Here is a 14005-nt window from a genome sequence, read left to right on the forward strand (position 1 = left end):
AACTATTTTTTAGAGTTGTCAGCTAACGCCATTATTTGGATTATCTGTGGGTCTATTTCTTGTGTCTCTTTTCTCCTTAGTTTTTAGTCATGTGGGCCTATCTTTTGGCATGTCTCATAAGCTTAATTTTCAGGTGTTATACAGAAAACTTTTACAGGCTTCTGGTGATACCTTTCTCCAGAGAGGTTCATCCTTCTTTTTGCTAGGACAATATAGTATTCACCCTAATCCAACTAGAAATCATGATAAATCAAGGAAGAGTTGCAAACCTTGGTATAAGGCTCATTCCACCTTTGATTTGCCCTGGCCTTCAGAATTTTCAAATGATTATCTAGGCTGTTCCCCAGATCCCCTTCTTCTAGCAGGTTCTGAATTTAATCTTTGTTTCATAAGGCCTCTGCTTAATTTGTCTTCTCCCAAAGAGCTCTACAATTTTGCAAATTTTCTGAGAGGAAACTGCATATGCTTGAGGCTTCTGTATATCTCTACCAAAAGCTCTCTTGGTTTCTGTCCCCTAGAAGCAAGACTTAAAATATACAAAACCAAAATTATCAGCCTCCTGACTGTGACCAAAATGGACAAAAAACCCCAAGCTAAAAGCAGCTTTGGAAGTGAACTCACTTCTAAAATGTTCACTCCTCTATGGAGTCCTGCCTAGGCAGGTTTCCACTGGTTTCAAGTAGATGAGCAGATAACAGTGGTGGTGGACTTCATAATTTCTAGCAACTAGTGACAGTTGTATTGTTTATTCTTTCCTTTTCTGAATAGAAGTGATTTCTGCATACTTAGTATGTAGAGGCAGATGCTTTTTTTCATTTATAGGATATCTGATACCAGTGGGTCAGTTTAAAACTTTATAGAGAGAATAGTATATAGTCCCAGAGTTGAATGCAGTCACTGCATAGAAACTTGAGCCAACTCCCCTGTAGATGGGTGTTTTCTATATAGAGAAAAAGGGGAGGCATGAATATTTGATAGCCAAAATGGTAGACTGTGATACACAGCTAATTTTTCCCCAAAATGTCCTTCCCTTTTCCAATTTTTGGCTATACATTCAGCCATACAGATGGGGAAATTCACAAGCATCTCTCTTAGTTCAGTGTTCATATGATGAGGGTCTGATACATAAGCAGATGTGTCATGTGGCAACTTAAAAGTTTTTTCAAGCTTCCTTCCTCCTCCATAGGCTGCAGATGTGATAGCTGGAGCTGAAGCAGCCATTTTAGATCATGAAGCGATGACTGAGAACAAAAACAAATTACATGATTAAGCAGAAAGATGGGAATTTGGGCTTCACTACTTTATGGAGCATAACTTTTATACTAGCCCTGGACAACATACCACTACAATTTTATATGAAAGAGAAATAAACCTCCATCTTGTTTCAGTTATTTTGGGGTTTTGTTACTTACAGCCAAACCTAGTTAAACTAATTAGGAAAGTTTAGGACAGCGGTTCTCAAAATGTGAAAGTGTGGTCTTAAGATTCCTAGGGAATCTGTAAAGTCAAAACCATTTTTGTAATATACTAAGACCTTATAAACCTCTTTTACTTGGTGACATGTTCACTGATGGTGCAAAAGCCATGGTAGGTAAAAGCACCAATATTAGAACAAATAAAGGCACTAGTAGTCATTGTATTCTACATTGCCATGGACTTGCAGTTGGGAGAGAGGGAGAAGAAAAACTCCACTCAGTGTCCTTCAAAAAGCAGTAAAAACCATCTATTTAAACCTTGACTGTTGAGTAAATGTCTTTTTAATATTCTGTATGAAATGGCAAATATGCACAAAGTACTTCTGGGGATACCAAAACATAATAGTCTTGAAGAGAAGCAATTATAAGTTTGTTTTGTGAGATAAACTTGGTTATTCAGACGTGAATATTTGGCAGATATTTTCTCAAACATGAAGTGAACTGTCACTTCAAGGAAAACTAATGGTATATGTTCCCAGTAACAAAATTTAAGCTATCAAGTAAAAATCAGAATTTTGGGAAACATGTATCTGCCATCTGAATTTGAAAGCTTCTCAATCTTGAGGCTTTTTTTTTAATGATATCACTGGTCATATTAAACATGATTTTAAAATTTTATGTGGGCAATGTATTAACATTGGGAAGATGTGCGTAATTCAGCGAACCAGTAATTTCCAAATGCTGAATACGTGGTATTATAAAATTATGCATGGGAAAAATGTTCAGTCAGAGTGCAAGGTAGACCAACAGGTTTTAATGAAACCCAGTGCAAAATTTTATTGATACGGTTTTGAATTCTATAGTGCAATGAACTGTTTAGAAATTATCTCTTGTACAGTTTTAGTAGTGTCGAAGAATAAATCTACAGTCATATAAAAAGGTCATTAAAATATTCTTCCTTTTTCCAACTATGTATCTGTGTGAGGCAAAATTTTCTTCATATATTTCAAACAAAATAATTATCAAACAGATTGAATGCAGAAACAGATACAAGAATCCAGCTGTCTTCTAGTAAGCCAGACATTGATCTATAAAAAATGTAAAACAATGTTATTCTTCTCACTAAACTTTACTTTTAGAAAATAATCTTCATAAAATGTGCATCATTTATGTATGTTAACATGAATTGCTTTGTCATTTTAAAACAAATTAGTAAATATTTTAATAATTTGTCAGTTTTAATTTCTAATGCATAAATATTTTTATGACCTTCATACACAAAAGCTCTTTGAGGACCTCAATATTTTTTTCAGAGTGTAAAGGAGTCTGGAGGCCAAGAAGTTTTAATTTCTTTGGTTTGTGATACTGAAAGAATTTGAGATACAATTACAAAGCTGTTCTCTGAATAATAAGATCAGGAAAAGTACTATTAAATTCAGAGTTGGATAAACAATGCCTTATTCAGAAAAAAAAAAAGTACTGCAGATAGGTTCTAGAAACTGTAGACTAATATACTTGATATTAATATTTAGGGGAACAATTAGAACAGCTTAAACAGAAAATAAAGTGGTAACCACTGGCTCCCAACACAAGTTCACTAAGAATAAATCATGCCAAATCAAAGACTGTTTGTTTCCTTGATAACCAGTAGAACAGGAGATATATACATACTGTATTTCCCATTAAACATTTGACTATCTGTTACAAAACAATGGACTAGAGAACTGCCAGTAGATGAACCATGAATCAATCTACCTGAAGCAAAATGTGATAAATTCAAAAATGATACGAATGTGTCCTAGAAGTGTTTAGTACTGATACAGAATGGGCTGGGAGTCAAGCCAGAATTCAAGTTCCTAGAGAGAAGTGCACAGTGATGTGGGTGGAAAAGATCGACTCATTAAACAAATATCTACACCGTGTTTCAGGCACTGTACAAAGCATTATAGAGAAGTGAACAGATTAGATGAGATCCCATTCTTTGTGGCACTGACATCTGAAGCATAGTCAGATCTTTTCCTTCTTATGAAATGCAGGTATGAATTAATATGGAAGAAAGAAGAGTCAAAACTGTTAAATATAAAATGAACTAAAATTAATTTAGATTTGCTCTCCTCCCAAATGGGAATAAAGGAGGAAAAGAGAAAATGTTTGACCTATATACTTTAAAAATAACAGCATGGGACATAATATACATTCTAAAAACTGCATTTCCATCAGTCCGAGGTTGAGGGGAAAAAAAAGAAAATAAGGAAGAGAATACACTTGAGACATATGGTAAAGAGATACAGAATAATCACCGTTGTGCACGAATGGTGATGGTGGGGTTGATATATAGCAGAGAAAAACTATAATTCTAATTAAGGTATGCCCATTTTTTTTCAAACTAACTCTTAAATTTCATGTATATCTAGCATCTGTGTAACTATTTTATAAATGGGAAAGCACTATACAAATGTATAGCTTTCATATTATTAGCAAATGTCAAATCTTTACTGAATTCTACAATTCTTACAGAAAATCCCTTTACCCAACAGTTTTTGAAGGTTCACTCCATCTCTCCCCAAAAATAGTTCCTTTGAGTTTAATTCTTCAGTCATCATTCTCACATTCTATTCCTGTAAACAAAAAATTTAACTTGTAGTTGTGGGGAAATCACACAATCTCTAAGGTGCCTATTCTTTTTAATTGGTCTCAATAAAAATATTTGCTATTTTTTTTCATTCATAAACCTGTCAATGGCATTAACATGTTTGATGTCATAAAGTTTAATAAAAAAAACCAACACATAACACCATGTACTTCATATTGCTGTCAGCATAAGATTGGTAGGCCCTTAAAGTCCTGAAGCTTCAAAATTAAAATGTTATATGTTCTTATTTTAAGTAGTACTCCATTTCTAAAAGTTAAAGAAGAAAAACCAATTTTAGTGTTACAACTCATATACCAATAGCATTTATTGCTTTGGTAAAAACAAATGATGTGTTAGTAAGATTTCATTATGAGCACACAACAAACCCTAAATAATTTGCAGATGGGTTATCCACAGACTTTCTGAATTCCCAGGTAGCTTCCCCAGGCTTCTGGGTCATTTCCCTCTACTGCTGTCAGTAGATATGCAGGGAGTGTTAATTCTAATATTTAAATATTAGTATTTAGATTCAATCCAGAAAGCATTAATAATGCAAAACAAACAAAACATCTTCTAATACATTCTAAAATGAAATATATCTCACATGTCTGAGATTTCCTTAACATGTAAGGTTAATGTTCTCATTTCTTTCAGCTCTTCCCTGACCACTCTATAAAAATAATGCCCCACATATGACCACCAGTACTTTCCATGCCCCTTACTTTACTCCATTTCTCTCTAGAATTTATCACTGTCTGTAATAAGAAGTATTTAAGTGTGTATTTGCCCCATCGACACCCCCCCAAACCCTAGAATAAACTTCATGAGAATGAGGATGTTTTAGCTGTTCACTCAGTTCCTTAAACAGTTCTGAGTACAGAGTATGCACAGAATTTCTTAAACTAACGATGGGATTATAAGCACAATTCCCTTAGAATATAGGCAAGAAAACAACTCCGTGAGTCTAGAGGTAAAAAGAAACCTAAGCATAGAAGAGATGTTACAAAGTCTGTACAACTGATGCTCTATCGTATAGTAACTAAGAACACAGGCTTTAAACTTGGACAAAGCTGAATCCCAGTCCACTTATTAGTACTAACCTCATGGGTCTACTACTAACTCTCTATATAAAATTTATCCAATATAAAATAGGGATAATAAGAGCACCAACTTAACGTTGTTATTAAAGTGAATACATGTGACAAAGTGTGTAAAATATCTACAGCAGCAAATAAATGCTTGATAAAAGGGAGCTAACATTTTTTTAAAGGGAGCTAATAACATTATCATTATTACCATCATCTCACTCAGGTTCCAGAGCCTAATATTTCCCAAAGAATTTCTGGTGAGACTGGCCACCTAGTTGCTAAATCCATACAGCTGAGAAGTGGCAATTTAGAGAGAGAAGGCAGTTGCCAAAAGTGAGAGTAGTAAAAAAAGATGGGAGGAAAATGAAAGTTTTCCTGAGGCATCACAGCACAATAATAATGTCCTGGGGATGGTGCTTCACCACTAAGAAAATAACGACATTATATTTAATACATTCAAGATGGGAAGAAAATATAATTCTCAAATTATGACGATTTATTTCAAAATGATTCACACACTTTCTGTGTGAAAGATAAACTTCCATTACCTTCAAAATTCACCTCCTACAAAAAAGGAGTCAATGAGGCATTATTCTACAGAAGGCCTGGATATCTCTGTGTAAAAACCCATCAGTGTGATTTATGCCAATCTCTCTAATCTTATTTTTGACACCCCATTAAAGATCAAATTGTCTCAACATAGGATCATTCTTCTCTCATAATCTGAAACAAATCTCCAGTGTGGACTTCAGGGAGGTAATAAATACTTCATTTTACTGTATCAGTGATATTGCCTCAACCCTGTAAAAAAAAAAAAAAAAAAAAAAAAAAAACTACATTTATTTATTTCATTTCCCTTAGTGACGTAATAATAACCAGGGCCCTCCCTCAGAGATTAGGAAGAAAATCAAATTTTAAAAGCAAAACCACATTCCAAATTTCTTAAAAGATATTTTTTTTTTGTTCAATTCCTTTGTAAAAACATTGGTCACCATTTAACATACAGTGGCAACAAAATGCACCCAATTTACATGCATCAACAAGTCAATAAATCATAATACACAGACAACATGAATTTCAAATGAACAGTACTAAATAGCTCATGTTGTATTTAACTATAGTTATGGTGCCTCCAATAAAGAAATACGAGAAAAAAGATTCCAGTTTTAATCTTAAATAAGGTTATTTGTGACAGGTGCCATGAAACAATGATTTTATGAAGTCATTATCTTAAAGGGAACCACTTTTCAGAAATCACTTTGTGCAAAGCACCAATACTCACATAGGATAAGATCTTGAAAAGATGTGTACCTTATGTTAAAGACAAAAGGGCTCCATTTCTTAAAAATTAAATATCTGAATGATTCAAATTTTTATTATGCCCCCAAATTTATATATCTTTCAACCTGAAGGTTATATATGCCATGTTTTGACACCTTAAATAATTCTGCAGACATTCAGCTAAACTGAAGGGTTCTGTAGGACTGAATTACTTTCAAGAGCAAAACGTGAAAACGTGTAAAGCCCTTTCTAAGCTCACAGGCAAGGTTTCTGGATATGGGATTTAATTAACAAGAAGAAAATTTAAGCACCACAATAAAATACTTTTTAGAAAACAAAAAAGACTGGCAATATACAAGTTAGGAACAAATGCACTTAGACATTTACCACCCCCCGCCCAAAAAAAAAACCAAACCCTGTTTAAATAAGCACTCTATTCCTACCAGCTAAAATAATTAAAAAATTCTTTTTGGTGTATACATGGTACTATGTGGAAGATAAAAACCACAATTCTGTTTAAGAAGTCAAGTTCCATAATCCTAATTTGATCAAATGAGAGTGCTGTATTATTTGTACATAATAAGAATGTTATATACTTATTTTTATATTATATGATTTATTTTCTTCTTTTCCTTCAAAAATCTATGATTAAAGGATGGCCCTAAATTATTTTTAAGTGTAGAGAGGATAATTTACAACAAATTGCATTGTGGGAAAAAACAGCCCCTCTGAAAATAAGAGGTCAAAGTAAATATGTGCAAATAAAATTTTAAGTAACTGTAAATACAGCCATCTTAGAAGTTTCCCTTCTTTTGCATCTATCAAGCAACATAAATAATTTCAGTGGCCCAAACAGTAATTTTCAGTTTTTCTCCTCCATGATGTGTTTACTCTTACAAGTAAGAGTAATTTTTTAGCATATATAACAGGCCACATGCTAACAAATTTTAAGGGCTCATAAAATTAAAATTTATGACTCATATATAGTTGTACTATACATGTCAAATATGCAAGGCTGAAAATAAATAATTTCAACCTAGAATATTATTTAAACATCACAAGAAAAGAACAAAAAAGATTTCTCCTTACATAGCTTTTGACTACTAGACTATTCATAGCAAAAAAGCAATATCTAAAATATTTAGTCTTCACCTCAGAGTAAGTTATCCATAAATAAAACTCACTAAACGAGATGAGACATAAGGATTATGAGTATGGAGTACTCCGATTCAGTCAATTCAGATGAGACGACGCTCACCTCATCTGAGATGAGAATGGGGAAAAAGAAATCCATCCTAAACAATAGAATCTATATCTCATTAACCTTCCAAATGTCACTTCAACTTCACCACTTATATCATAAACCTTCTTGACAGTTCCCATTTTCTTTTTCTCTAAAAAAATTTTTAGCCTCTTAATTTCCAACTGTCAGGTCAAACCCCTTATTTTACTCTAACTCCACAATCCTCATTTATAAAAGACCCTAAGATAATCATTTTCTTCCCCTCAGGAGCAGAAGCTATGATGTAATGATTCAAAATTGAGAAATTGGAGATTTAAAAAAATCAATGAAAATAATACACTTACTAACATACACGGTTTTATGTAGTAGGGACACCACATAATACTTATTCTGATTAACCTCTGGCTCTTGAGACAGTGAGGTCAGAAAATTCAAATGAGTAATAGATACTTAAAATACATAAAGTGTGTGTCTATTTTGAATAGAATAAGAATTTTAAAATGACTGAAATTATATGATTGTATATGTTCAGTGTAAAATAGTACAAAATTGATGTTGCCAAATAGAGTAAAAAAAAAAAAACTTTAACTTATATGAAACATCTTAAGTAATGTGGCAAAAATTTCAAAGCTGAGTTGTAATTAGAGAATAGTGACAACAGAAGATCCTTTCATGCATGCATACGCATGAAGTAACAAGTATGCAAAACCCAACTCAGTACATCAATGGCTGATACTTAAATGATATTTTGATATAAAGAAAAAGGTAAAATGTTGACTACAATTGGTGAAAAAGCATTTCAACAATTTACACAAAATGGATACTAAACATTTTGTTAAAAAGATGTCCTAAGAAAACCAAGCCACAATAAGTTAGTGTTTTCCATAATACATGCTGAATTATTTGATCCCATATCTATACACTGTTATTGTCTTAATTCCTAAATGTTGTGACAGCATATTTAGTAATTGAGGTACATCAGTTTACATCTTTTTATAAATATTCTAAGAGGGTTAATTTTTCGTTTCCAGTTTTTCATCTTCTTCACCTCCTCCAAAGAAAAGCAAAGGAAACATTCCTAGAATGCAGCCAATAGTCACCCCAACAGCTTTGCCCTAAGGAAACAAAAGAAAACATTTTTTGAAAGTTATTTTATCCCTGATAGAAGAATCCTTGCCTAAGTCTCTACAATAAACAATTTCTATGTGTTATAAAATTCAACTGTAACCGCATTTCTTTTGATCATAGTAACTTAAACATAAAAATAAGCCACATATGACAAAGGAGGCAAGAATATGCAATGGGGAAAAGACAGTCTCATAACTGCTGTCAGGAAAACTGGACAGCTACATGCAAAAGAATGAAACTGGACCACTTTCTTACACCATATACAATAATAAACTCAAAATGGATGAAAGACCTAAATGTAATAAGACCTGAAACCATAAAAACCCTAAAAGAAAACATAGGCAGTAATCTCTCAGACATCAGCCTTATAGCAACATTTTTCGGGATCTAGTCTCCTAAGGCAAGAAAAAACAAAAGCAAAAATACAGAACTGGGACTACTTCAACTAAAAAGTTTTTTGCAGAGCAAAAAATATCAACAAATGACAAAGCAATCTACTCAATGGGAGAAAATATCTACAAATGATATATCCAATAAGGGGTTAATATCCGAAATACATAAAAAACTCATACAACTTAACACTGAAAAAGAATTTGATTAAAAAATGGGCAGAGGACCTAAAATAGACATTTCTCCAAAGAAGACATACAGATGGCTAATACGAAAAGCTGCTCAATACTACTAATCAGGGAAATGCAAACCAAAACTACAAGGAGATATCACCTTACACCTGTCAGAATGACTCAAATAAACACAAGAAACAAGAAGTGGAGAAAAACGAACCCTTATGCACAGCTGGCAGGAATGCAAACTGGTACAGCCACTGTGGACAACAGTATGGAGGTTCCTCAACAATTAAAAATATAACTACCACATGATCCAGTAATCACACTACCATGTGATTACAAAGAATACAAAAACACTAATTCAAAAGGATGTATGTACCCCTGTGTTTATTGCAGCATTACGTACAATAGCCAAACTATGGAAACAGCCTTAAGTGTCCACTGATAAATGAACAAATAAAGTTGTGGTGTACACACACACACACACACACACACACACACACACACAATATTATTCAGCCACAAAAAAGAATGTAACAACATGGATAGATCTAGAGGGTATCATGCTAAGTGAAGTAAGTCAGTTAGAGAAAGACAAATACCATATGATTTCACTCATATGTGGAATTTAAGAAAAAAAATAAACAAAGGGAAAGGAGAGAAACAAACCAAAAACAGACTCTTAACTATAGAGAATAAACAGATGATTACCAGAGTGGAGGTGGATGAATAGGTGAAGAGGATTAAAAATATACTTATCTTGATGAGCACTGAGTAATAATATAAAGAATTGTTACATTACTGTATTGTACACTTGAAACTAATTTAACTTGTCTTTAAAAAGACAAGAAAAAAACAAGCATTGGTGAGGATACAGAGAAAAGGGAATCCTTGTACGCTGCTGGTGGGGAAGTAAATTGGTGTAGCCACTACGGGAAATAGAATGAAGGTTCCTCAAAACATTAAAAATGAAAATACTATATGATCCACTAATTCCATTTCTGGGTATTTACCCAAGGGAAAAAAAAACACTAATTTGAAAAGATATATGAACCCATATTTTTAGTGTAGCATTATTTATAATAGCCAAGATACAGAAGCAATCTAAATGTCCATCAACAGATGAAGAAGATATAGTATATATGTATGTGCACACACACACACACGTATGCAAGTATAAATGTATACATACATTTGTATATGTATACACATGTATACATGCACACACACAAACACACAGAGAGACAATGGAGTCTACTACTCAGCCATGAAAGAGAATGAAATCTTGACATTTGTGACAATGTAGATGGACCTCAAGGGTATTATGGTAAGTGAAATAAGTCAGACAGAAAAAGACAAATAACATGATTTCACTTACATGTGGAATCTAAAAAACAAAACAAATAAAAAAACAGAAATAGACTCATAGATATAGAAAACAAAGTGGTGGTTGCCAGACAGGAGGAGATGGAGGGGATGGGTGAAATAGGTGAAGGGCGGTAAGAGGTACAAATTTCCAACTGTAAAATAAGTAAGTCATGAGAAAGTAAAGTACAGCATAGGAAATATAGTAAAAAATGTAACAATTTTGTACGCTGATAAATGGTGACTATACCTATTGTGCTATTTTGTTAATATATATATAACTGTTGAATCACTAGGTTGTATACCCGAAACTAATATAATATTGTATGTCAACTACGCTTCAATAAAAAAAATAAGTTACAATAGGGTTCTAAAACAAGTAATATTTAAAGTTCAATGCAACTAGGAAAATTGCCGTGAAATAACACCAAAGAAATATTCAAGTAGAAAAACACTTCTTAGAAATTGTACATACATTTTATCATCTGAAGATAGGAAGATAGGGGGAAAAAACTCACCAAATACTCTCAATATATTTGGATTTGCTCCTTTTTGTATATATTCCTTTTTCAATATTTATCCCCAGATATAGCTAATTATATGTAGGTCTAATACTTATGTAAACATAGCTTTGTATTCTGTCTCAATTCTTCCCCCATAGCCACCTGTTCTAATAAGCCCTTTGCAAACTGTTTCATAAACTTATTATCAAACTCCTTAAATTCCACTGAATTGATGGCCTTTAATGTTTAAAGCTCTCCTTATATCATTAAAAATCATTGCTACTTTTTCGCCAGTGTGATATTACAATAAACATTTCTCTGTATAGTTCTTCCCAATGATTTGCTTAAAAATCACATAACATGAACATCTGTGCATATTCATAGTATAATGAATACCATGCTATCTATTCTAAGCAAAACTGACAGCAACTACATATATACCAATTGAAATACAGTTGATCCTCAGACAACAAAGGTTTTAACAACACAGGTATGGATCTACTTATGTGGGTTTTTACAGTTCAGTACTATAAATGTTTTTTCTCTTCCTCATGATTTTCTTAGCAACATTTTCCTTTCTCTAGCTTACTTTATTCTAAGAATACAATATGTAATCTATATAGCATACAAAATATGCGTTAATCAACTATGTATGTTACTGGTAAGGCTTCCAGTTAGCTATTAGTAGTTAAGTGTTTGAGAAGTCAAAGTTATACATGGATTTTCAACTCATGGGGGTTGATGGTGCCTCAACCCCCAGGTTGTTCAAGAGTCAACTGTATATGTATAAATATATGTAGTATATGTATATGTATATGTATATATACACACCAATTTTTTTACAACCATACCTACACTATGAACACTTTTAAATGTTTATCTTTGTAAATAATTTTTAAAATTTGAATTTCTATGATGACCATCAGGGTTAAATCTTTTCAGGTAAGTTTTAGTTCTTCATACAAACTTTACTGAGAATCTACTATGTGCCAAAGTCTGTGCTAGGTACCAGAGAAACAAAAACTAATTAGATGCAGTGTCTCTATCTTTTAGGAACTTCCAATTAGTTATAAGGAGAAAAGCAAATAAATAAAACAAATTCTATCAGACATTACAGGTGCTATGATAGCTACATAATCAACAATCTTGAATACAATGTTTTTTCTTATATATCATCCATATTTATCTATCAGACCCTTCAGGGTTTCTAATAAATTTCAAGATTAGACATTAGTGTTTTGACAACAGCTTGCATAAAAATTTTCAACTCTGTTATTTTTGGGTTTTTGGTGGTAGTGATAGTGATGGTGGTGGTGGTATGCCCATGCTTTATGTTAATAGTCAGATTTGTCATTTTCATCATGTCATTTCATTTCATCATCTCTTTTTCATCAAGCTTCAAAAAGTATCACTCTTACAGAGCTTTAATAAGCAGAAATTTTCTTCATTCCAGATGCTAAAATTTAATCCTAGATCCTTATCTTGACCTTAAACTTTATATTCATTTATATTTATTTATATACACAGAGAAAGATTTTATTTAGATTTATGACTTTCCCATATACATGAAATGTTCATTGCTTCTTCTACTTCTCACCCATTCTGTTAGAATGCTTGTTACTATTTTCCATGGAAAGCAAGGGTTTCCTCCTGCACTCACTCTAGGACTGCCAGTTAATGAGTTCCAATCCAATTATCTCAATGAGGCATAAAGTCAATAGGGCAGAGAGGGAGGAAAGAAGTGGGATATCCTTTTCCAGCTCTGTGATTCAGAACCTGAAACATCTTTCCACTGAAAAATCAGTTACCTATATATTATTATCAGGTCTTATGATAGTCTAGGCCTTACAAGTAACTACACTAGGGCTAACCCAAGAACTTGAGTACATCTGTAACACAGTTCAGAAAGAAAACATTTTCTGAATTTCAATCAGCTGAATTATAAATGAGGTTTTAAAATATAACCCATATCAACAGGAACCTGCATATTCATTTGCATTTATTCCATTATGGGTAAATTTCAGAGTTAGCTTATGCCATGAATAGATTACTGATCAGTAGCTTAAATTACTTCAGGCTATTCATTAATTGAATGTTACTGAATGTCATGTTACAAGAGTACATTCAATCCTAACATAAAAGAAGAGTCAACAACCAAGAAATAGAATCACTTCATATGCTAGCAGAAAATTTCAAAATACACACAGATACACACATTATCTATCCATCTGTTATCTATCTATCTATACACTAGCTTAGTAACTGAAGTACTTTTATAATAGGAGAAGGGAATGGACCTGCTTATAATATAGAACGAAAAAACAATGATCAATTACATGAGAAGAAAGCCAAGGAAAATCTTCTCTTGGTCCCAAATGTAGTGCTAAAATGTCAAGCCAAATTGCTAGAATGTTAGAATATCCTGATTCCTCAACATTTCTAGCAGAAATCAGACAACTAATCTCACTTAAATTTATCTATAAATTGCAGGATATGGATACATATACATGATTTTCTACACAGAAATAGGTGAGTCTAAGGTGAGGCCTGAGATTTGCATTTGTAACAAGTTTCCAGGTAGGGCTGATCTTTCTGGCCATGGCACTACACTTTGAGAATCACGGTCCTGTATAATCTCACTTTCTCCCATGATTTTAACTATCACCTTTTCAGTCAGTGTGGCCTGCAGTGACTCTCCTATTTAATCCTGCAAGCTGTCTCTATCCCAGCACTCTCAATCTCTTTTACCCTGCTCTTTCTTTTTTCTTTAATTCCTTTAACATT

General features: G+C 32.9%; 1 protein-coding gene across 6 annotated transcripts in view; it reads right to left on the bottom strand.

Annotated features, from left to right (window-relative positions):
- Nucleotides 1-14005, bottom strand: part of TMEM65 (transmembrane protein 65) — an 87176-nt gene that overhangs the window by 13498 nt on the left and 59673 nt on the right. For 2 of the 6 annotated variants that reach the window (XM_072774407.1, XM_072774404.1), the window contains one exon: nt 6074-8774. The exons of 1 other annotated variant lie outside the window; for it this stretch is intronic. In XM_072774407.1, coding sequence (XP_072630508.1) covers nt 8673-8774 — 102 coding nt within the window. In that variant the 3' untranslated portion in view covers nt 6074-8672. Of the gene's footprint in view, nt 1-3320; nt 4034-6073; nt 8775-14005 lie in introns of those variants that run through there. 3 more of the 6 variants (XM_072774409.1, XM_072774408.1, XM_072774405.1) reach the window with 3 other exon arrangements.

The sequence above is a fragment of the Canis lupus genome, chromosome 14, assembly GCF_048164855.1.
Source record: "Canis lupus baileyi chromosome 14, mCanLup2.hap1, whole genome shotgun sequence".
In the NCBI taxonomy this organism is placed as follows: Eukaryota; Metazoa; Chordata; class Mammalia; order Carnivora; family Canidae; genus Canis; species Canis lupus.